This window comes from Myotis brandtii, unplaced genomic scaffold, assembly GCF_000412655.1.
Source record: "Myotis brandtii unplaced genomic scaffold, ASM41265v1 scaffold638, whole genome shotgun sequence".
NCBI classification, from domain to species: Eukaryota; Metazoa; Chordata; class Mammalia; order Chiroptera; family Vespertilionidae; genus Myotis; species Myotis brandtii.
Genome location: NW_005370445.1, coordinates 161,693 through 185,951, shown reverse-complemented (window position 1 = coordinate 185,951; position 24,259 = coordinate 161,693). Strand labels below are relative to the sequence as shown.

Below are 24,259 nucleotides of genomic sequence, written 5' to 3'. Positions count from 1 at the left end.
GGTTTCTTTTAACATGAAAATGAGCTAAGGTTTCTGAGAATCCCACTCCAGGGAAGGTGGAAGGAAGAAGGCAAGAGATAAGAAACATGGAAGAGAAAGAAACAGACAAGACAGAGGGTGGGAAGGCAGGGGCACGAGGAGGGAGGGGCTGCAGCATGGAGGCGTGAGCACAGCTGGCTGGTCTCACCAGGCACATTCCAGGCTCTGCCAGCAACAAAGCTTAGCCTTTTTCACAAAAGGTTCTCTGACTGTAGAATCATTTGAGAGACTGCTGTGTTCAGCATCTGAGGCCTTTCCTGATGGCCATGGGAGAAGTTTAAAAACACAAAAATAGAAAGTATGAGGAGATTCAATAGAAAAAAATGCTTCTCTTTGATTTTTTTTTCAAATGGAAGAAATAAGCCAATAAATACATTGTTCCAGCCTAAACAACTAAGACATTCTGTTTCATTGTTTTAATTGATGTGTGGTTTTAAATCATTTGTTTATACCAATTCTTTCTAATTTTAGAACTTAAGATCAACCAAAGGACTTACATGCAAGCATATAGGTCTAACCAATGGACACAGACAACAGGGAGGTGAGGGCATGAGTGGGGGAGATGGGGGTTAATGTGGGGATAAGGACACATATGTAATAACTTAATCAATAAAAAATTTTTTAAAAAAGAACTTAATAAAGAGGACAGCAGCTTTGAATTTCTCAAATACTATGCTAGGAGATCAAGACATTATATTTACTTATTAAGTGTTCTGTAGTTGACATTAACTAATAGCTCATTTTTCTCTCATTTTTTTATGTTTGGATTTACCATGCTTATTAAACATGAAAGTTAGCATTTACAGAACGCAAATATTCGATGAACAGAAAAACCACTGCCAGGCAAGATTTCTTTGATGCTACCCCAAACGTCTCTTACAGAGGAATCCAGCTACACTGTGCAGGAAGTCCACTGGTGTAGAAAGCCCTGCTTTCAGACTCTTCCAAAAAGGAGTGAAGAGCAAACCAGAACCCCACAATCCCAGCTTTGTGCAGCCCACTCACCGGCCAGTGGCTCCACGTGCAGCTGCGGCTCCTGGGAGTACACATCGTACTGCGCCAGCGGGTAGAGGTGCGGAAGTACGAAGCACACCGGGCCCGCCGAGGCGCACAGCTGCCGCAGCGTGTACGTTCCAGGCTCCTTGGCCTAGGGTCAAATCAAGCATTTGGAAAGTCGGCACCCACTCTCGCAATTGTGAGCACCCGAAGAGCAGGAGGTACCATTATCCCTGAATTGATCGTTCTTCTTACCCTCTTTATCCTACTGCTCTGTGCTCCCATGTCTACAGGCAGGCTGTGCAAAGGGCCCTAAAAACTTCTACTGATGTCTTTCTGAGTAATTGGGGCTTCAACTTGACTTCTAATAATGAATTTTCAATTTAATAAACTTTATCTGTGGCATTTTCTCTGAATGCATGAGATATAAAACCTGCTCTCAGACTAGACTAAAACACATGTGACAAATAGCTGTCCTTCCCAGAGGTCACGTCCCTGATTAGCAGGGGTTATAGGACACACTACATTGGAGAAAGACTGTCAGAGTGCATCAGAAGCAACTGCTTTGACAGCCATGAGTCGCAAAAGGAAAATAAACTTTAACATCAAGGATGCTACCTTCTTTGAAATCTCATTTTAACAAATGAGGGTATATTTTAAAACAAAGGCAAAAAATCTCAGTCCAGTGAGAACACAACTATGTTAAGACCTTCATTCAAAAGTTATCAATTGCCTTAAAACTGTATAAGTATAAAAATTATTTTAACTGTCAGTCTATTTTTCTTTAAGGATAAAACATTACCAAGGTTAAAAGAACAGAGGCCTCCACTTGACTCCCACCATACTTCAGATAATGCTTGCAGGCCAGCGCCCCCTGCTGACCACCTTTGAAGTCACCTCCCCAACACAACACATACCTGTGTCCTGAAGGTTATGGTATTGGCCCCTGGTTCCAGAGTCACACCACAGCACTTCAGCACAGGGGCCCCGTCATCCAGAGCCACCCCTGAGGGCGTGTCCAGAGCAGTGCTGCTTTCCTGCCGTCTCAGGAGCATGTGAACGTTTTTGCATATAATCCCTGTGGTGTTCAAGGAGTTATCGGAAGGGCTCCTCTCAAACATCTCATACAACTCCAGAGCTGGTAAACTGTTCTGGGACGCGGGGAAAGGCGAGGTCTCCATTGGAAAGTTAATAATCCCATTGGACGTCTTGTGCTTGGTAAGCCACTCAGCAGTCTTCCGATAACTGTTTTTCTCGATGCTGAAGTGGACGCTGATGGCAATCTGGTCCATGTGGACAGGGACGGGCATCTGACTGCATACAGTTATCTCCACGGATAAAACACCACCCACGTGTACCACGGCATTGGAGGGAGTAAAACGGAGATCTCTCAGGTGTGCAAAGGAATGCATAGGGAGTACGACTTTGTGACCTGCAAATACATAGCACCATATTTTTCTTCCCAAGTCACACTTCTAGAAGATGCAGAGGCAGCAGGACCTTGGTTACCATTGGGCCAACTGGAGTATGCTCAACATGAGAAGCAAGAAGTAATGAAGTTCAAATGAGACAGTTTAAAACTACCCAACCTCATACCATCTTCACACACCAAGAATTACTTTGTCAAAAGCAGAACATAATCAAATGCCTAGATAACGCCTGGAAATCATAAAACCTGAAGAAATAATGGTTTCTAAGTTCTGTTTTGATAAACCAAAGAGAAATACAGGTCAACTCTTCAATTTCAAAGCATTTTGAATGGGAGAGGGAGGGAAAGAGGAAGGAGGAGAAAGAGGGGGAGGGGGAGGGGAAGGGGGAAGGGAGAGGGAAACATCGATGTGAGAAACATTGATCAGCTGCTTCCTTCACGTCCCCTACTGGGGATCAAGCCCGAAACCTGGGCGTGTGCCCTGACCAGGAATCGAAGCAGCTCCCTTTTGGTGCATGAGATGACGCTCAACCAACTGATCCACACTGGCCAGGGCCAAAACAACATTTTTAAATAGTCCAATTCCTACAGCTGTTTCAAGGAATTCCACCACTTTCCACCTCCATAACAAAATTCCCAAATGAAGATGTCCACCCACCCCTGCATATCAGGAAGCAAACCCAGATGCTTGCCGGCCTATGACGTCAGCCCATTGAGCAAGGAGCCCTGCCTCCTGAACTGCAGAGGGCCAGTGCAGCCCACCCCACAGTCACTAACCAAGAGGAACCCACTGCTTTCTCTGACCTCCTTTCTACAAGCACCTGGTTAGTCTAGAAAATCCACAGGGCTGCCAGACTGAGCAGTGGTATTTATTAAACACTAATCAACAAAAGAACTTGCTGATGGGGATGCTATAAAATCACACACAAAAAGCGGATGATCAGGGAATAGCCTATTCACACAGAGATACCAAAGAACGTTGGCAGGAAAGACATAACTGCATAGTCTCACATATATGTCACACACAGCAGACGTGGCACAAGGCTCTACCAACAGCTAGTTTGGGCCCATTAAAGAACCTAAACAAACCAACTAATCAAGGCCATGCTGCTTCTGAGAAACCCATCCAAACAGCTCAATGTGAGTGAAACACACCAGCAGTCAATGACCATATTGACCTGGAGCCAAATGGCATCTGGTCTCAGATTCCAGCCTCCAGAGCTGTGAGACAATGAACATCTGCTGCTCACACATCCAGTCCATGGCATTTTGTAATGGCCACCACAGCTGACCAAGACAGTACTATTTTAGCCCTGGCCGTTTGGCTCAGTGGTTGGAGTGTCGGCCCATGGACCAAAGGGTCGTGGGTTCGAGTCCCAGTTAAGGGCATGTGCCTCAGTTGCAGATTCGATCCACGGCCCTGGTCAGTGCGAAAAGCAACCAGTTGATGTGCTCTCTGGCATCTCTCTCCCTCCTCCCTCCCTTTCACTCTCTCTAAAAATAAATGGGAAAAATATCCTTGGGTGAAGATTAGAAAAAAAACAAAAAAAAGACAGTACTATTTTAAGTAAGTACTCTTCTTGATAAACAAAACCCCAGGAGCTAAGTGTTATAATAAATTTAATCTTACCACACAGCATTAGCTAGAAAATATATTTGCCAAAAGTTTTAGCTTGAATCTTAGCCTTTAGGAACAACCTTCCTGTTGGACACACCCATGAGGAAACACTGAACAAATTCCAGAAGGTGGGACAGTCCATGAAACAACTGGCTAAATGCCTAAAAGTCAGTGTCTTACACACACCGATGAAGGAATACACACAATGTGGGCCATCCATACAATGGAATATTATTAGCCATAAAAAAGAATGAAATACTGACACATTACAACATGGATGAATCTTGAAAACATTATACTGAATGAAAGAAGCCAGTCACAAAAAACCACATGGTATATGATTCCATTCACATGAAATATCCAGAATAGTATCTAGAGACAGAAAGTGGATTGTGGTGATGTGCACATATCTATGAATATACTAAAAGGTGTTGAATTGTACACTGCAAAACAGTGAATTTTATGGTATGTAAATTCTATCTCAAAACAGCTGTGACATTAAAAAATTTTGATCAGTGTCTTGGAAAAAAAAAAAGATGGGAAAAACTTTTAAGTTAAAAGAGAATTCAGACACAACAATCAAATGTAATATATGATCCCTGATTAGACTCCACTAAAAATAATGTGTAAAAACAATGAGGAGATTTGAATTTGAGCCACTGAGTACCAGGAAGTTAGAACCCTATCAATTTGGGCATGGTTAGGGGGCTGCCCTTGTTCTCCAAGACGCATGCTACACTGTTTCAGGGTGAAGTGTTATACTTGGTCTGAGGCTGCTTTAAAGTTCAGCAAAAAGAAAAAAGTAAAAAGAAATATATAGATACATGTTTGCTACACAGCAAAGTGTTAGTAGTTGTTGAATATATAGGTGGTTAGTATACATTATACATTGTGTACTCTTTTTACTTTTCTGTAACATTGAAAATGTTCACAATAAAAAGCTTTAACCATTAGTCTTACCTGGGCTATCTGTCTGTTCACTGGCAAAGTTGAGTATCTCTTGACAGAAGTATTTTCGTTCCTCTTCAGTTAAGTGATGATCGCTGGCTAAAAGGCTGCTGGTCTGAAGGTAGCTGGAGTGGAGAGTCAAAGGGCCAGCACAGAGGACCTTATACCAAGGGGTGCTGCATGCAAACAGCTTCTCCAGGCCCCAGAGCTTTCAAAGTGCAGTTTAACAGGTATTTCCCCACCTCCCCTTTTTTTTAATTATTAGGAATTCAGCCCAGCTCAGTGGTTGAGCACAGACTCAAGAACCAAAAGGTCACAGGTTCAATTCCCAGTCAGGGCACATACCCAGATTGCTGGCTCAATTCCCAGTAGGGGGTGTGCAAGAGGCAGTCAATCGATGATGTTTCTCAACAAAGTTTCTATCGTTCTATGCCTCTCCCTTCCTCTCTCTCTAAAAATCAATAAAAACGTATCTTTTTTTAAAAAGTATTAGGAACTCAGAGATCAAATGTGAGGACTAGGCATTTAACTTATATTTAACATGGTACCCATGTACAGGTTGGCTTTTTCTCTCCTAATTATTAGGTGCTTATTAAACACTCAATTGTAGACATTGTTGCTGTTTAAACAAAAACAATTTTCCTATTTCATGAAAATGCTACACTTAAAGGATACTTCTCAATCTGTCCAAGGTGTTTTTGACATTCGGCCAGCTGCTTCCTTGTGTGTGTGATAGGCAGTGCCCAGCCCTCAGCCAGGTAATTCTTCAGTGCTCCTTGAAGATAGGTTTCTGCCTTCTGTGGAGACTTTTTCTTCCTTGCAAATAAACAAATAGAAGCTTTCATTATGGTTCATGATAATCAACTAACTTAGACATGATTTTCATGACCTGCTCTCCGCCCTTTCCAGCCCTCCACAATGACCTTCGTACCATCTTAGACAGTCCTTCTCTGAGACACGCCCTGGTCTGAGAAAGAGCGCCAGATCAGGAATCCATCACTGGGCCTGAAAATGGGCTCATGGCGATGATGATCCCACACCACTTGCCCAGCATCATACACTAGTCGAAGAACTTTAATAGTCGAATCTCAGGAGAAGAAAGTGAGGGCACTGTTCACTACCTCAAGCTGACACATAAGAATACCAAGGCTAAGAGAAGGTGAAGGTACATAGCTAGTTAGGGAGGAAGCTACGAAATCAGGGCTTCATGCCACCTACCTACTGAAGATAGGAAATAAGGAAGCAGTCTATATGGCCCAACCAAGAGGGGAGCTTGGGCAAATAGCACTGAGCAGGTTTCCAAGATTTACAGAGAATTATGAAGAATTTAATAGCAACACTTATCACCCAAGAGAGGACCTTCCAAATTTAAACCTTCATGATGTTCTGAATAAACCAAAGTTGAAAGCATAATTAGCAAGAGCTTGCCAAAGCCTCCATGACAACATGGGTCCCCTGGCCCTCACCAAGGGGCTGGGACCACCGAACTCACGGGATAAAGACTAAGGCTAAACAGGCATCCTTGGAAGACACCCCATTTTTACTGCCCTACTCTTGAAGCAATGACATTTCTCAAATTCTCAAATAAAATAAAATGTAAACCTATCAAATTATGTGTTAGTTTTTCTACACTTTTATGGTCCTCTCCCATTCCACCCCTTTTTAAAGAGATCCAAACCTTCAATACTTCTTCAGTTACTATCTCTAGTCAAAGATTCTTACATTCTAGAGTTGGAAGTCTTCAACCCCCAGAGATGGAGGCCCCACCACCTAGTTAGTATGTGGCCAAGGTGAAACCAGGACCTAACTGTCTGATTAGCCACTGTAGCACCTGGCCTCAGAGCAGACTAATGTCCAGGTGGGCACCACTCACAGCATCTGCAGACACTGCTCCTTTGCTCCACTAATAACTTACTCCTGAAATACACTAGATCAGTGGTTCTCAACCTTCTGGCCCTTTAAATACAGTTCCTCATGTTGTGACCCAACCATAAAATTATTTTCGTTGCTACTTCATAATTGTAATGTTGCTACTGTTATGAATCGTAATGTAAATATCTAATATGCAGGATGGTCTTAGGCGACCCCTGTGAAAGGGTCATTCGACCGCCAAAGGGGTCGCGACCCACAGGTTGAGAACCGCTGCACTAGATGGAGGCTCGAGAGAGCCAATCCAGCCTGACTGTTGCTAAGCAGTGACTGGCTAGCTGCTCTAAGCAAAGCTGGAAAACTTAATGTCACTTAGAAGATCTATGAACCCCTTTTGCAGCCGCTTCAACCAGTTGAAATAAATTATTCTTCCGTGTTTCACCTAATGAAAGTACTACAGATTTCAAGATATCATTTCAAACACACATTTCTTTTGAGAAAACTTAAATATCTTTTCCCTTATAATGCATATTTCTTTCCAATGCTTTCAAATAGCAATGACACTGCCAGCCGGGATTTCTCCTTTGTGGCAGGCCAGTTTTATCAAACACATGAGAAATATGCTGTCTTGAGTTTTTCTGTGAAATCTGAGTCTAAAGCTGGAGCAAGACTGGGAATACTCCTTGCATCACTCAGTCATGGTCATCCTCTCTCCCAAAATAATACATGCAGTTACTTTACATCACTGGCCTCCAGGATTTCAAACTCCTAGGAGGCATTGACATAAACTAGAGAAAATGCTATAGAACAAAATATTTAGGACTCTACACTTCAACTTAGTAAACACTGGATGTAGAATCTTAAATATTTCCTCATAATTCTTTAACTGAATAAATGTAATTATAATACTATATCTTACATATAATACTTACATATGTACAATGTTATATATACTATATAAGATCATTATGTTAATTAAATGTAAGGAATGCAAAGATCAGTATCAGCTATTAAGAATAACAAGCTGAAAATCTCTCCATTTGGTTTTCAGAAGAAATTGAAAAAAGTGATGACGATTGGTTAACAGATTCTAATCTTACATTCTATAAATATATGTACACTTCACATTAACTCCATACATAACAAATCTTTTCTTACTACAGGTGTGAAATATCTGAAATTCAAAGAAAATCAATTACATGTAAAATTCTGCCAGATCCTTTCCAACAAACTTAGCAGATCGAATCCTCCCAATACTTGTATACATTTCAATGGTAGCGTGGGACAGATCCTGTGGGAAAATAAAACACCACATAATGTACTTTAATTTTAATGCTAGACACATCCCACATTTATTTACCCAAAGCTGAAGCAAAAGAGTTATTAAATAACACATTATTTTTTACTTTGCATCTACTTTTGTATTGAGTTTTTATATAATGTGATTTATTTATTATTCTTTAAAATATATTTTTATTGATTTCAGAGAGGAAGAGAGAGAAAGAGATAGAAACATCAATGAGAATCATTGATTGGCTGCCTCTTACATGCCCCCTACTGGGGATGGAGCTGGCAACTCAGGCATGTGCCCTTGATTGGAATTGAACCTGGACCCTTCAGTCCGCTGGCCGACTTGCTCTATCCACTGAGCTAAACCGGCTAGGGCATATAATGTGATTTATACAAGATCATTAACTTGTACATAAAATTAAGCAGTATAATAAAAGAAATACAAACTCAGCAGGCATATAATATTTAGCTTGTCAAAGTACTTCCTATATATGGGTAACATTTCTAGTGTTTTTTTTCACTCTTTGGGTAACAGGGACAAACTATTAGAAGCCACCATCTAATACTCTTGAGTTAACCATGACTCAGGTACGCAGTTGACTCACCCAGCTTCTACCTATACTGCTTTGTAAGGTTCCAAATTTAAATCCTTTAAAAGCAAGCACAATAACTCTGTTTAAGTCCAAATTATTCCTCTGTCCATGGAAAACCATTCACTATCCTCTCTTACAAATTCTATTCTACTGAATTAGCAATGCCATTTTAAACAAACTTATAAATGTCTGAAGATAAGTTTATGCCTAAGTATGGCCCCATGAGTACTAGTAAACATTTAATGAACAACAGCTATTCTAGGTTTTACCCACAACTCCCTACGGCACCAAAGAAACTGAAAAGGCCAACAAGAAGGGGGTCCCAAATTCCAGCTCATTCCCAATTCACAAGGTCACAGAGCAGCAAAAAGTCTTCTAGAGCTGGGTTTTCTGTCACAGGTAGACAGGGAACAACATATAAAATACTTACTAAGTAGTGTTTTTCAAAAGCTTCTACTGATGACAATGCTTCTTTGAGTTTCTTATAAGGACTCTGAGCTGTGTTGGCTTAAACAAAAAAGAAATAAAAGTCCTTATTCATCTTCACCATTTCAGGACACATGAGTTTACAGGGCCGCGTGCCTGCCGCAGGCAGATGACTTCATCTGACACTTGTAGAGACTACAAACATAGCCGTGCAGGCTGAAACTACATAATTACCTATATTCTTGTCCAATTAATAAATGCATGAAATAGTCTAAACCCTTCATATAATTTTTTTAAAAAGCTTTGAGATTAGAATTTTTTAAAGTATATATTACAAATCCTCCAATGAATTACATATTGCCAAATGACCTGAGGTGGTCTCTGGGTGAGACAGAGCAATATTATACATTTTCCCTTGTAAATGTATTCAATTTAGTAGTCCTTTCAGTTCTTGGATAACAGGGACAAACTATTAGGAGTCTGTCCCTGTTATGCTAAATCATACTCATCACTATACTTGTACCCACAGGAACTAGTAACGCTCCCTTCCAAGTGTTTTTATTACCTAGGAGTAATTTACTGAGGAAAATCATTTGTCTGGTCATACTGTTAGAACACTAGATTATTTAGTAATTCACAGGGAAATTGGTGCATTTAAATGTCACATGGGTTGTAAAGTCATAATCAGCTCATGTAAGCCTGTGAGAAGCTCAGACACAGTTTTGAGAAATCTTCCAACAATTTCTTAAACAAGTTCTAACATTTCTTTATGTTACTAAAAGGTAAAATATCTGGTCAGCTATTAATGAGTGAAATTTCCTAAATGGTAATTATATTGTTAGAACTTGAGTTACATGTGCCAACTTACAACCTACATTTTACTACTTTCCACTGCACTACGTGCACAAGTGCATCTCAGAAAGTACCTGTTTCAGGTCGCTCCGCTCCCAAACCTGCCAAAAGATCAACTGTCCTATTGAGGTCTTCTGAGTTAGGTCCTTTTTCTGACACAAGTCCACACAGGTAGCCCAAAGATTTTAGCTGTTGAGATAAACCCACAATTTCACTTAATTTGCCATAAGAGTCAGCAGAGAACTTATACATTTAAATATAAAAATTAAAATCCAACTAAATTTTAGGAAAAAATTTAGCTTTCCATCTAAATAATTCTTATCTGGATATAAAGATATACTTATTGGGATCATTTCACATTCCTACCTTCAACACAGTAATTCTCAGAGTGGCTCTGAAGTTGGTAATTCTCAGCTTACGCCATGCACCTGCTTACGCTCTCCCAAGTTTTCAAGGCCTCCCGCTCAATCTGCATCCCTGTGACCCCACTCCAGCAGGCCCTTGTGCTGCACACACCGGACCACGCTGCATTTCTCACGTTTCACACTTCATCCTTCTTTGTAGACCCCGTCCCCCAAAATTGCTGACAGAGAACCACACCTTCAGCATAAGCATAACAAGTGTTTAATCTGTGCTGAATAAAGTGGTACAAGTAGGAACCATTTAATCCAGACACGCCCTAAAGTAACTAGAACCCATATAGTGACTGAGTGAACAACACTTCTCCAAACAGCTTAGTCCAGTGATGGCGAACCTATGACACCTCTGACACGCAAACTTGCTGGGGTCCAACCCCAGCAGGTCAGGGGTCCCCATCCTGTGAATGGCAGTGTCTCCCACTCACTTAGCTTATTGTCAAGTCCATCATTCTGACTCTGAATCGTGGGTCCTTGCTGGGCTCTGCTAACAGCTTCCATCAGTTTAATGTCATATAGTTTAGACCAGTGATGGCGAGCCTATGACACGCGTGTCAGAGGTGACACGCGAACTCATTTTTTTTGGTTGATTTTTCTTTGTTAAATGGCATTTAAATATATAAAATAAATATCAAAAATATAAGTCTTTGTTTTACTATGGTTGCAAATATCAAAAAATTTCTATATGTGACACGGCACCAGATTTAAGTTAGGGTTTTTCAAAATGCTGACACGCCGAGCTCAAAAGGTTTGCCATCACTGGCTTAGTCCATCCACCTCTGAGAGGCACAGCTCACAGACAATGCCCACGTCTGCATTCAGGGGCAGTTACCTTTTCTGTGGCATAGCTCCATAAACCCACAGTGTGGGCAATGTTCGAGTCTATCTGTGCCCGATCACAGCAGCCTTCTATCCTCTGCAACACCTCCAGACAGCTCAGAAACACCCAGCAGTCCAGTGCGCCAGGGGGGACGGAGACCTGGGGGGTACAAGAGCGGGCACGTGAGGAGGGCACATGAGGAGGGCACTCAGGGAAAGCACGCAAACCCACACGTTCTAGTCTGCCCCTTCAAGCAGCTACCCAGTCTACTGGTGCTGTCACCTGCCAAGCTACAGGAAAGAAAAAGGGGACAATAACAATAATTATATCAGTTCACGTCCAAAGAGAACGAAGTGATCTATGTCCAAATACCTGATTTGGTTCTATATTTCAGATGCTGATGAGTGATTTGGCAGGGATATACCTTTCACTCACAGAGTTTTTAAAGCTTATGAAGAAAAGAATCCTACAAGAAGGCCAACTAGCATCACTCTAAATTTGCAACCTGGTCATATCTGGGTTCGAAGAGCACACATTACAAAGAAAGGAAACTAAGATCTCAGATGACCGCTGGGTCACATTTTAGAAAGATCATATTCAATACTAGAAATCTAAATATTAAGTAAATATTAGATGATACTTAGGAATTACTGTTAATTTTTTTTAGGTGATCATGTTTCTAAAAAAGAGCTCCTGTTGATTAGATACACACCGAAATATTTACACACAAACAAGACATGATATCTAGGACTTGCCGAAAAAATAACTCAGGAGAAAGCAGACAGGGACTTAGATGACATAAAAATTGACCACCTGCCCAGCTAGCGTGGCTCAGTGGTTGAACATCAATCCATGAACCAAGAGGTCATGGTTCGATTGCCAGTCAGGGCACATGCCTGGGTTGCTGGCTCAATCCCCAGTAGGTGGCATGCAGGAAGCAGCAATCCATGTTTCTCTCTCGTGGATGTTTCTATCTCTCTACCTCTCTCCTTTCCTCTTTCTAAAATCAATAAAGACATATTAAAAAAATAAAACTAGACTTAAAAAATTGACCATGTTCTGGTTGGGGACAGTTGTAGCTAGTCATGGGTACCTAGAAGTTCATTATATTATCCTCTCTACTTCTGCATATATTTGAACTGTTCCATTAAAAAACAGAACAAATGTGATATTATGCAAAAGTATTTACTGTATATGATCAACTCTAAAAGGTACTTTTTTCACGTTTTAGCATCTCTGAAATTGGAAAGTGTCTCACAATCAATGGCATCTTGACACTCACAGTTGGCAGTGCTGCTTTCTTGGCGGCGCTAACATTATGGGGTATCTCACAATTGGCACCCCAGTTCTAGTGAGATGGTCATTGGTACCATTCAAAATGGGAACCTAGCACTGACTGGGTGGCTCAATTGGTTGGATCATCATCTCATACACCAAAAGATTGCGGGTTCAATTCCCAGTCAGGGAATATACCTAGGTTGTGGGTTTGATCCCCGGTTGGGGCATGTATGGGAGACAACCAACCAATATTTCTCTCTCTCTCTCCCCCTTCCTGTCTCTCAAAAGTCAATGAAAAAAACATATCCTCGAGTGAGCATTTAAAAAAGGGAACCTAGAAAGTAATTATCTGTCAGCTGACGAGGGAAGGGCTGCACAATGCTGATGAAACTGGCTTATGTAAGGACTCCTTCAGCATACCCTGAGCACAAATAAAAGACAGAACAAGAGAGGACCATTAAACGTTCCTATCAAAACTAATTTGCTTAGTCTCTAAAACATGAGATAAACTACTTAGAGCCTTTGAAAAGAAAAATCAGCACAGAAAAAAATCACGTGATCAGAAGGTACATTCATAAAGTGGTACAACTTTCTCGCCCAGACAATGGACCATACCCAAGGGATGCACAGAAGAGCCGTTGCAGGACGCAGCTCTGGGACAGAGCACGCTCCTCCCTTCCCAGTCAAACCAGGGCGGCTCCCAGTGGGCTGGCCTCACCTCACAGGGCCTCCTGGTTCTAAGCTGTCAGGCAATCTGGGCACTTTCACCTCACAAGACACCACCACACAGGTACCAATCCTGTGGGCACAGTTCCTCAGGCAACACAGGCTGTTTGCCAGGGAGGATGAAGGACAGGGACCCTGTAGGGCTCTACACAGCCCTTTAAGCGTCCTGTGACTTAGAGGGGTCCGAGGAAACCCAGGAGTCACAGCAGGGAGCTCAGAGAGGCGAACACCTGTACCAGCAGCCAGGGGCAGGCCAGCCAGTCTCCGGCACCAGGCTGCACCCTCCCCTATGTGGCACGTGTGTGTGTGCGGAGTCACACGCTGTGGTGGGAACAGTAGGCCACTTTGTGAAAAGGTTACAGCATAGCTTTTTTTGGCTTATTTATTTTCTGCAAAGAGCAAGTACCACTTGTAAATCTGAAGAATAGTGTGTACAAAATAACACCGTCAGGTAGCAGCAGCTTTTCTAATGGCCGAAGCTGAAGCCTCAACTTCCAACCTGGAGGAAGTCAAACCCAGCAGACGAACAGCACGCTGACACAAACACGACGCCTTGAGGTGCTCTGTCCTCCTGTCCAGACGCAGCACTGGTTTTACTAACTGGAACCTGAAGCCTCCAGCCAGTCCTGCCCGGTGGGAAGTCCCACACACCCGTGCTCCTGCACGCTGCACACTGCTGGCTCCTGCACCAAGGCTGCTCAGGAACTGCAGAACGCTCATTGGCTCTATTTCCAGAGACTTTCACAGCCTCCTACATTTCCTATGATACCCAGTTTAAATTTAAGTTTTCACTGAAAGACATCGGAACATAAATTGGTATGCCACATGGCATCTTACGACACCTGTGATCTGCTGCTTCTCGGTGCCATCTACCTCTTACAGTGCCACTCATTTGCGTGCGTTCATCTGGGCTCTCAACCAGACCCCAACTAAACACCCCAAAGTGACCAATGAGCCAGTTTCTTCTCCATACATTTCAATGGCCGGGCAGAGCTGGGCTCCACAGCAGCCAGAACTTCAGTCATGGGTCACCTAAGACTTTTGGAAAGTTTAGTGAAACTTACTTATTTAAAATATGATTCTAGTAATACCTTTCCCATTACTTAAAAAAAGTTACAACATACATACAACAAGGTATGTAAAGGGCACAAATCCCAAGTTTAGAGCTCAAGGACACATCTGTCACTACCACTCAAATCAAGAAACAGACCATTTCCATTATCCTGGAAGGTTCCCTCCAGCCCCCTTTCCCAGTCGATACCCACTCCCCTATTCAGACTCTGTCACGAGTAATGCCTTCTGCCTGACTGTTGAACTTCACATAAACCGAGTCACACAGCATGAGCTCTTCTGCACGTGGCATCTTTCGCTCAATATAGTGTCAGCACAGCTCAGCTTTTCAGGGCCTATCGCAGCAGGTGGTGCTTTACTGCGGGGTGTCAGGCCTTTCTCCATTGCCAGTTTCTTCATTCAACCCCCTGCTGACAGGCATTTCAGTTGCTTTGAGGGTTTGGCTCCTACAGATAAGACTATTTGCAATGCTTTCCTCACTCTGGAGGAGGGAGCCTTCTCAGACCCAGAAGACCCCTGTCCCAGTGCTCAGCTACTCACAGAGGAGGCAGGCGATCCTGGCATTGGGTCCCTCGTGAAACCTTGTGGTCCACGGAGCCCCTACCTCCTATAACAGCTGCACACAGCAGTGAGGTGGCCCAGGAGCACAGCCTCACGGTCAGGTTTCCACAGTCTCCCAGTTCAGACACAGTCTACTAATCAAAGGTGACTGATCATAAGCCGTGTTGCCTAGGAACATAGTTGCACCAACTTTATTCCCAGGAAGTTAACCACAGTCAGAGCCCCTGCTAGGTCACCAGCTGCTCTGCATAGTGCCATCCTGTTTTCTGGTTGGGCCCATTTTTCTTGGGTACCTAGGAATGGGAGTGCTGAGTCACAAGGCAGGCACGTTTAAGCTTCAGCAGACACTGCCAAAGAGTTTTCCAAAGTGCTGTATCAATTTACACGCATCCCATCACACTCAAGTTCCAATTTTTCTGTATCCTCACTAAAATTTGGTACTGTCAATCTTTTTAAAATGTTACTTTATCCATTACAGTAGAGTTTGAGAATTTTTTCAAAGTCCCATAAACTGGAAAACAGTGGTTGTTCAGCAGCCATGGTAACAAGTAATCACTAGAACAAGCTTAAACCTATTTAAATTACCGCAAGCCCACCTCAGGGAGCCAGTCCAGGAGTGGTAGAGGTGTAGGACAGAGAGCGAGGCTCTGCTCCACTCAGGCCCGGGCCCACCCAGCAGGGCTCTGGGCTCTGTCGTCTCACTTGGACCGGGGCAGCAGGCTGAGACTCTTGGCAATTCATGTTCCCTAACAAGTAGGATGCTGAGCATGCTTCCAGACTGGGCCATTTGGATAACCACTTTTGTGAACAACAGAGTTATTAAACTAATATCTTAATCCGTGTTCTTTAGTTTTCTTAAAATCCACCTCCTCTCTCAACACTGGTATCATCAGTAACCACAAGAGCTGTTTTTCCACTTTCAAAGCCTAAAATTAAAGGTGTTCTTTTTATCCTTTTTCTGTTAAACCTGTATTTTTTATATATACTAGCATATACATATATAACCCAAATACTGAAAAACAGTATCCTAAATGAACCCCAACATCCCACCTGCCCCATTTGAGCTCCCTGTCCGTCACCATCACCTTCACAAACCCTCACTGGCCAACCAACCCTCATGACAGACTGTTCTTGGTTAATCTTGAACTTTGGAGACAAGGAACCTGTAGGGAGCAGCTATAGGGTTAAGCCTCGGACTGACATGTTGGCAAAGCCACAAACAAGTCCCAGCTTAGAGGGCACAGCCCTCTTAGCATAATTAGGCTTGACCTTATGAGGCTCCCTAGATCTTATCTGGGTAGCTAATGGACTATGGGGAGGTGCAGCAAGCCGCTGCCAAAATAAATGAAACTCACAAGAACATTGTAACTATGGTGACCACTACCTTGTTTACCTCTGGCTATAAAATAAAGGCTCAGCTTGCTGTCTGGATCTCTCTCTCTGTGGCCTTAGCCAGGCACAGGAGATCCACCTGGACCCAGCTTACTCTCTTTGTCTGTCTTTTCTACATCCTTTGCCGTCCCCCCTCAGGCTCACCGAACCCTTGGCTGAGCTGGCCCGGCACAGAAATCAAATACACATTCTTGTGTCTAACTTCTTTAGCTCCACTTTACGTGGGTGATGTTCGCCCACTACAAGTTCGCCCATTTCCACTGCTGGATGCCTTCCATGGCCTGAACATATCGCAGTGGCTATATCCCTTGGACGTGATGGATATCTGGGTTATTTCCATTTTCTAGCAATTGAATAATGCTGCCATGAGCATTCTGCATGTGCCTTTGGGCACACACATGTATGTGTTTCTGTACACCAGGGTGTGTATGTAGCTTTCCAAAGTGGTGGCACCAATCACCCTCCTCCTCCTCATCATGAACGTGGTCAGTGTCCTGCCCTCTCGCTGGCACCTGTCAAGCCTTTCCATTTTAGCCAGGATGTCCTAGGGGGGAGGGGGGTGGTTTTTGGCTTTTGTTTGCATTTCACTGTGATTAACTGATTCATGTGCTTATTAACCATTTGGATATCCTCTTTTGCCTATTTTTCTATTGATCTGTCAGTGTTTTTTACATGATTTGTGGGAGCTCTCTGTGTATTCTGGGTAAGGGTCCTTCCTAACCACACATTCTGCTAACACTCCTCCACTCTGTGCTTGCCCCTCCCTCACTCAGTGGTACCTACTGATGAAGAGTCTGATTTCCATGCAGTCCAGCGTGTCACTCTCTTCCTCTATAGTTAGTGTCTTTTGGTCCTATTTAAGAAACATTTGCTAACCTCCAGGTCGAGAAGAACATTCTCCCATACTGTCTTCTAGAAGTTTTATTTATTTTTCATGTTTAGGTAAAAAACTCCACCGGAAATTAACTGTGCATGGTGTGAGATCAAGACTTATTTTTACACTAGAGGCCCAATGCACAAAATTTGTGCAAGAGTAGGCCTTCCTTCCCCAGCTGCCAGCACCGGCTTCCCTCTGGCACCCAGGACCCAGGCTTCCCTCGAAGCCCCGGAAGCCGGAAGGACGTCCGGTCTAGTTAGCATATTATGCTTTTATTATTATAGACCTATTAGGTTGATCAACAATTTATTCATGGAATAAATTTTTCTTGAACCCACTTATTTAAAATAAACTCTACTTCCTTAGTACAGAACCTCATCCTTGGATTACACTAGAAGTCTCTAAGTCTTCTCCCTCCCTCCAATTCCTCACCCTCTCTGCCCTCTACCCTACCTGGTCCTAGCACCTTTCATGACACCCTCGCTTCAAAATGGCTCCCTCCCAGCTCTAGAATAAAATCCAACCTTCAAAATGACACACAAGCACTTTCATAACCTTCAAGATGCACTTCCAGTACCTCTGTTGCCTGCACCTCCAAACCCTGCCTCACCCCTTAAGTTCTAACAAGACTAAGATCCTTCATAGTTCCTTACATAAAACATCATTTTCTCTGCCTGAAATGAACTCTTGCACTGGCCACCACAAGCCACATCTACAATCTACTCATTCCATTAAACAAAAGCTCCACAGGGTGAGGGTTTGGTCTGTCTTGCTCTCTGCTAAAAACACGGTGCCTAGAATAAATGCTTGCTTGGCACAAAATGGGTGCTTGGTGAGTATTTGTTGGCCAAATGAATCTTTAAAATCTAGCTCAAATAAAAAATAAAATAAAGTAAAATCTAGCTCATATAAGACCACCTCTAGAAACCTTCCTAAGCACACATAGGCGCTGCACAAACATTTACTAAACTAAACAGAAGCGCCCATGCACAGCTGCTTCTCCATCCCTGACCCCCTCCTAAGATTCTTCTCTTACCACCCGGCTCTGACACTGGGCCCTGACGACCTGGGTACATGCCTGCTCGGTGCACTCAACTATGGGTTTCTTCCTCATGTGTGTCCCTATCCTCCCACCCGTGTTTACCACAGTGTCTGGCAGGTGATCACCTGTTTCTCCAAGGATGCTTGGTAGCCATTTATCTCTTCCTACAGCCATCAACTCATACTTCTTCCTCAGCAGCACCCTTTCTTTGCACTGACCTCCTCCTCCTGTCCACTCCCACTACTCTTCCAGCTCGGATCCTTGTGGCTCAAGGTCACAACAGCTTCCAGGTATCCACTGAGGAGCCCAGCAGAGGACCTAGTACACAGCAAGTACTTGCTGACCCGACTTAACCTTCAACCACACCTCTGCTTCTGTCCTCTGCTAGGCTCAAACCCTGGGACACCTACCCCAGCCAGCCAGCCTGAATGGCAGCCCACCTTGTCCATTTTCTCCAGTTTAACCTGGACGCTTCTACCATCCGCAGCCCCTGCTCACAATGTGGCCAACTGGCTGTGATGGCCTCTCATGCATGGCTCCTGCCAGTCTCTGCAATGGGTAGCTCTTCTAGGATCCTGAGGGGTCCTGATCCTGCTGGTCCTACCCTATCTGTGAGCATAATCACAACCTACGTGGATAAAAGGCAAGTCAGTGCCAAGGCGGACACATTAAGAAAAAATCATTTGGACAGTCACTGGACGAACACATAATGGCCTCCTAGAAAATACCTTCCTTCTGTTGTTCTCACTTACCAGTTTGGTAAAGATTAGAAAACAGACATTGCTGGTGTAATTGAAATGGGGAGATCTTTCTGGAAGGCCACCTGAGTGTTTATGTTAAATACTTTAAGAACAGTGTATCCTTGAACTAGTGTTCCTACTTGTATGACCATGTGGCGTTGAGATGATGTACGAGCAGCCTGCAGTTGGGCAGGACGGACTGACGGGACAGCAGCTCCTCTACAGCGGAGGCCACAAGGGGACCTCCTGCTGTCAGTAAGCATGACACTTCCTTCTGTGTGCTTGTCCGTATCTTCCAAATGTATACAGAGGATATAATTAATTTTTGGTAAATAGAAGGCAAATTTTTAACTGCTGTAGAAAAAACAAATCCTCTGAAGTGGAGTTATGTGAACCCCCCCAGAGCTGATGTAACTTCCTCCCTAAACTGTGTGGGGTAAGGACAATTTCCATTTTCAATCAGGGGAGCTGGCCCCAGGCTCTTACCCGGGACCCCTGGGTGGGACTCTAGGCCCAACCACAGAGATGAGGCTTATTCCCATGGCATATGCCCCTTCCTCTCAAAGATACTTTACTTATTTTTATTTTTGATTTTTGCAAGGCAAATATCTCTCCTCCTGCAGGAGGGTGCGCATGCACGTGGTTGGGGAGCACACGCACACTGAGTGGGCGGTCCGCTCGGCTTTGTAATCCTGCCGCAGGTGACCTGTCCCTCACTCTTGATTGGAGCTCAGGCGCACAGTCTTTTGCGATTGGCTAATGCAAAGGGAGGGGTTGACCTTTGCCGTTTCAAGATGGTGGCCCCCAGGGGAGCTGCCAGTCACGGGGCCAAAATGGCGGCTGCCTAAACCAGTGATGGCGAACCTATGACACGCATGTCAGAAGAGACACGCGAACTCATTTTTTTGGTTGATTTTTCTTTGTTAAATGGCATTTAAATATATAAAATAAATATCAAAAATATAAGTCTTTGTTTTACTATGGTTGCAAATATCAAAAAATTTCTATATGTGACACGGCACCAGAGTTAAGTTAGAGTTTTTCAAAATGCTGACACGCCGAGCTCAAAAGGTTCGCCATCACTGGCCTAAACTGTTCTTTGACAGAAAAGATGACTTGTTTATTCTCAGAATCCCTCCTTTCCTTTATGTAAACTCTTTTCTTCAAGCTCGGCTGACACGCCTTGACTTTCACGCTCTGCAGTGCCGAGGAGACGACTATCTGCTATTTGGTCAGTGCGGTTCTGATGAACCTGTGGGTGACACCCCATCACTGAAGCTCTAATCAAAGGGGTGAACGTGGACACCATCATTCCCTCCCACTTCCCAAACCATTGCTCTCATGAATCAGAAAAAGGACCCTCTCAAAGGAGACACTTAAATCAACTGATACATCGACCTCGAAGCTACCAGGACAGGCCTCCCAAGTCACAGAAGCAAGTGTGTGCAGCATGTCCTGCTGGAGATGTCGCAATGAGGAGCGCACAGTCGTTGCAATACTTAGGCTTGGGCTTCAAAAGGTTAACAGCGTCAGCCTAACCCTGAAGAGCCACACACTAGTCCAGCCTCACGCTGGCTGAGCCTCCGCCTTGGCCCCAGAGCTGCCCCACCAGCGCCGCCGCCGCTCTGAGCTCTCAGCCCGCACGTCAGAGCCAAAGCTCAACACTGCCCCTGGCCCCTGCCCTGACAATGAAAAACAGCCCCCCAGAAAGCCAGCCCAGCACAGGGCAGGGAGTCTGATTTTGAGAGTAGAATCATGTGTACAAAATATGGAAATATTTTTGAGTCTTTTGACCTTTGAATGTTTCCAAACAATTTTAAAAGAAACTCTAAGAATAAACTTTCCAAGTTAACTGCCAACTGCAAAACATCCTATATACTAAAAGGCTAATATGCAAATTGTCGCCTCCACTGGGAGTTCAACCAGGGGGCAGGGCCGACCCACCAATTGCCTGCAGCCCCTCCCCTCTGCCAGCCGGCCCCCACCCGTGCACGAACGGGTGCACCGGGCCTCTAGTGTAAGATACAACAATCCTCCCCCTGCAGAAAGAATCTTTTTAAAAAAAATATATTTTATTAATTTTTTTACAGAGAGGAAGGGAGAGGGATAGAGAGCTAGAAACATTGATGAGAGAGAAACATCGATCAGCTGCCTCCTGCACACTCCCTACTGGGGATGTGCCCGCAACCAAGGTACATGCCCTTGACCGGAATCGAACCTGGGACCCTTCAGTCCGCAGGTCGGCGCTCTATCCACTGAGCCAAACCGCTTAGACCAGAAAGAATCTTAGAAGAGAAAGCTGAAAGAATAATTTCATGCTGACAGTGTCACATGACCTCTACAGTCTTAGGAGAAAGCTGACACGTAAGTGTACAGGGAACTCTATCGCTTGAAAGAAACGCTCAAGAAGACAGGGATAAGGAGGGTCATGCTAAGACCTGGCTTGGAGGAGGCTGGTGATGTGCCCAGCCCGTGCCACACTCCCTGTACACGTGGTACCTATGGGTCCTCACAACCCAATGGCAGCTGCGGTCTGCCTCCACTCGTGGAGAAAGAGCGAGCTCAAAGCCAAGTACCCGCGTCAGGACCCAGCGGGAAGGGTGCAGGGCCTGCAAATGCAGACGATGGCACCGCCCGTGTCCTCAAGCCTCACCAGGGACACCAACGACACTGCCATCAACCTGCTGGCAGACAGGAAAGCGCTTCTGCAGAGAAAGCAGCTCCCCAGAAGCCCTGCAAGCGGACGGCAGTCAGGTCTATGGATTCAGGTCAGTGTGTGTGCACAGCAGGCAAGCACCCAGGGAGGGGAGCCCCAGGAAATGTCACGGACACGGTGGACTCCAGGGGCCGGGCGCCTTGTGCATGCACGGAGGTCGTGGGGAATCTGAGCGACGGCGCAGTCACACAACAGCTGCTGGCATGGGTGGCGTGAGAGCAGGAACAGCTGGGTCCTGAGGAAGGAGACACTGAGAGCAAACAGCAGGTGGTGTGTCCTCGCCGTGAGGTCCCATTCAGCCTTGGTCCACCCCGATAAAGGGACGGTGAAGAACCAGAAACGCGCAAAAGAGCACAATAAACATGATTAAAAGTGGGGACAGCCTCCACTCGGGGAAATAACAAGACGGCAATGACCATTTTTCATCCAAAGAAGAAAGGAGCCAGGGATAACACACCCCAGTGCAGGCGGCATCCTGACAACAGCACAGGGTGCACTGCCCAGCGGAGGAGAGGAGCCCGAGAGCCCGTCACATCTGCCGACACGCGACCTCCACACACTCTGCCGCGGCACTCAAGGCCCACACCACGATGCCTCGCACGTCTCTTCCCAGGGCATCACTGGCCTGATTCCATTCCTTCCACAATGGCCAGAGGCATGACCGGACTCAGAAGACAGATAAGGTGGGCAAAGCCTGCTCTGCGCTGGGAGAGCTGACAGGAGGCGCGTGTGCTGTGGTGCAACCCACCTGCGTGTCGGGACACACCGCAATGACAAGGGATCCAGGCCGGGACAAAGACACCAGTGCACAATGACACATCCTGTTCTGAGCTGGATGTCCCCGGCCACACTCCCCCTGCTGTCATGTGTGACGCATCAGGGGGCTCCCTCGCCTTCCAGCTTCAGAAGGCCTGGAGGGGACAAGAGGGCAAGAGAAGAAGGAAGTGGTTGCCCTGCCAGCTCCCTCCCCAGGGCCAGCGGCCCCACCAGAGGACTGGCCCTCAGGCCGCCTGTTCCGTTGGCTCTGGCAATGCCTCCCCTCCTCTCTGCAGGTTGGCAGCCATGCTATGACTGGTCAACTTTTTAAGGTAAGAAAGAGAATCTGAGAATGGCTCTTAAATCCTTGAGTTTGTGACAAGCTGGGCACCATGCTAAAGGGGGGCTCCGCACCACTCTGTGGTTTCCCACACCTGCCCTGAGCCACACAGCATTGCCTAATCACCCCTTCCGGGGCTGTTCCACATGAAGTGCCCAGGGGACGTGCCTGGACTCTAATATAAACCTCCCCCTCCCCCAGTAGACTAGTATAAATCAGGCAAACTCTAGGCACACATGAGCACAGACAGCCTGTCTCATTAGTGACTGGTTACTCACAGTCCCCACCCCCAGGACTATACAGCAAGATCGGAGTAGCCAGAGTAGGTGATCTAAAGCTACTTGGTTATAGGGAGCCAAAGAATTTCATTTCAAGGTGGAAAATGTTACTTTTCCTCATTTGATAGAAAATAATTTGATAAGATTTGTAAATTCTCAAGTTTATGACAGCTGGGCTAGGCATTTCTCCTTTAGAAATGAACTAAAATAATTTCTCTTCATTTGGATTAAAAAAGTTTAAATCGTTTGAGATTATTTCAAACTACGTGTTGAGCCTGTGTTTAGTATTCTAGGGCACACAAAATAAAAGTTCCTATATTAGGAAAGCTACCCCTGCCCACGGCTTACCTAATACAGGAATATTACACTTTTAGACCTTTCATAACTGTGCCCCTCGGGGTGTTGGTGTGGACTAGGACAGAGGGCACTAACCTGGCTTGGATGATCTGATTCTGTGACTACTTATGTTACTGGGTAAGTCACCTAACCACTTCCAGACCCACTTTCTTCATGTGTACAGTGGAATTAGACCACTCACTTAGTTCTTCATTGAGGAGTGGGGGTCGGGTGCTTTGAATCCTCTGAAACAATATATAACATTGTGTATGTGCATACGTGCATTTCCCTGGGTAAAGAGGCTGCTGAAATTAAATGGCAGGAACCCATTTAACTAGGATTTCTCACAATAATGTTTATGATTCTACAGGCAGAAAGAGTTCAGGCGCCCTGGGTGAATTCATCTTTAAAGGCAGTATTTCACTATAGATCAACAACATTTAGCCTCACTTAGGTTTCTTGCACACACATATGCACACACGTATTCATAATGTACTTCCCATTAAACTCTGTGCTATTAATTAACATGGCACAGCTGGCTGTGTGTCACACTGTTACCTGCATGTTCACTTACAAAACGAAGACAGATCTGAAATAAAACAAATATCTACCTGCAAAACCTAATCCTGCATGTCCATCAGGAGGGTACCTTTATCATGAAGACCTGCTCCCAGAGAATAAGCCAAAGGCCACTTTCAAAATTATATTAAGAAAATGATCCAAAAGACTTGCTTTGTGCCAACACGAACTCCACCACGTTGGGAGCAGAAATTATATTTTCCAGCAATTAATTAATCAATGCAAAAAGTAACTATACAGATTATATTACAAGAAATTAAGGATATTCAGA

The 24,259-nt window shown here is 44.6% G+C and overlaps 1 protein-coding gene across 1 annotated transcript in view; it reads right to left on the bottom strand.

Annotated features, from left to right (window-relative positions):
* The window catches only part of TRAPPC10 (trafficking protein particle complex 10), a gene marked incomplete at its 5' end in the record, with an annotated part of 84,478 nt that overhangs the window by 33,933 nt on the left and 26,286 nt on the right, over positions 1-24,259 (bottom strand). The window contains 8 exons of the mRNA XM_014528492.1: positions 1,045-1,186; positions 1,953-2,467; positions 5,043-5,155; positions 5,706-5,846; positions 8,099-8,190; positions 9,213-9,289; positions 10,135-10,249; positions 11,309-11,455. Coding sequence (XP_014383978.1) covers positions 1,045-1,186; positions 1,953-2,467; positions 5,043-5,155; positions 5,706-5,846; positions 8,099-8,190; positions 9,213-9,289; positions 10,135-10,249; positions 11,309-11,455 — 1,342 coding nt within the window. The remainder of the gene's footprint in view (positions 1-1,044; positions 1,187-1,952; positions 2,468-5,042; positions 5,156-5,705; positions 5,847-8,098; positions 8,191-9,212; positions 9,290-10,134; positions 10,250-11,308; positions 11,456-24,259) is intronic.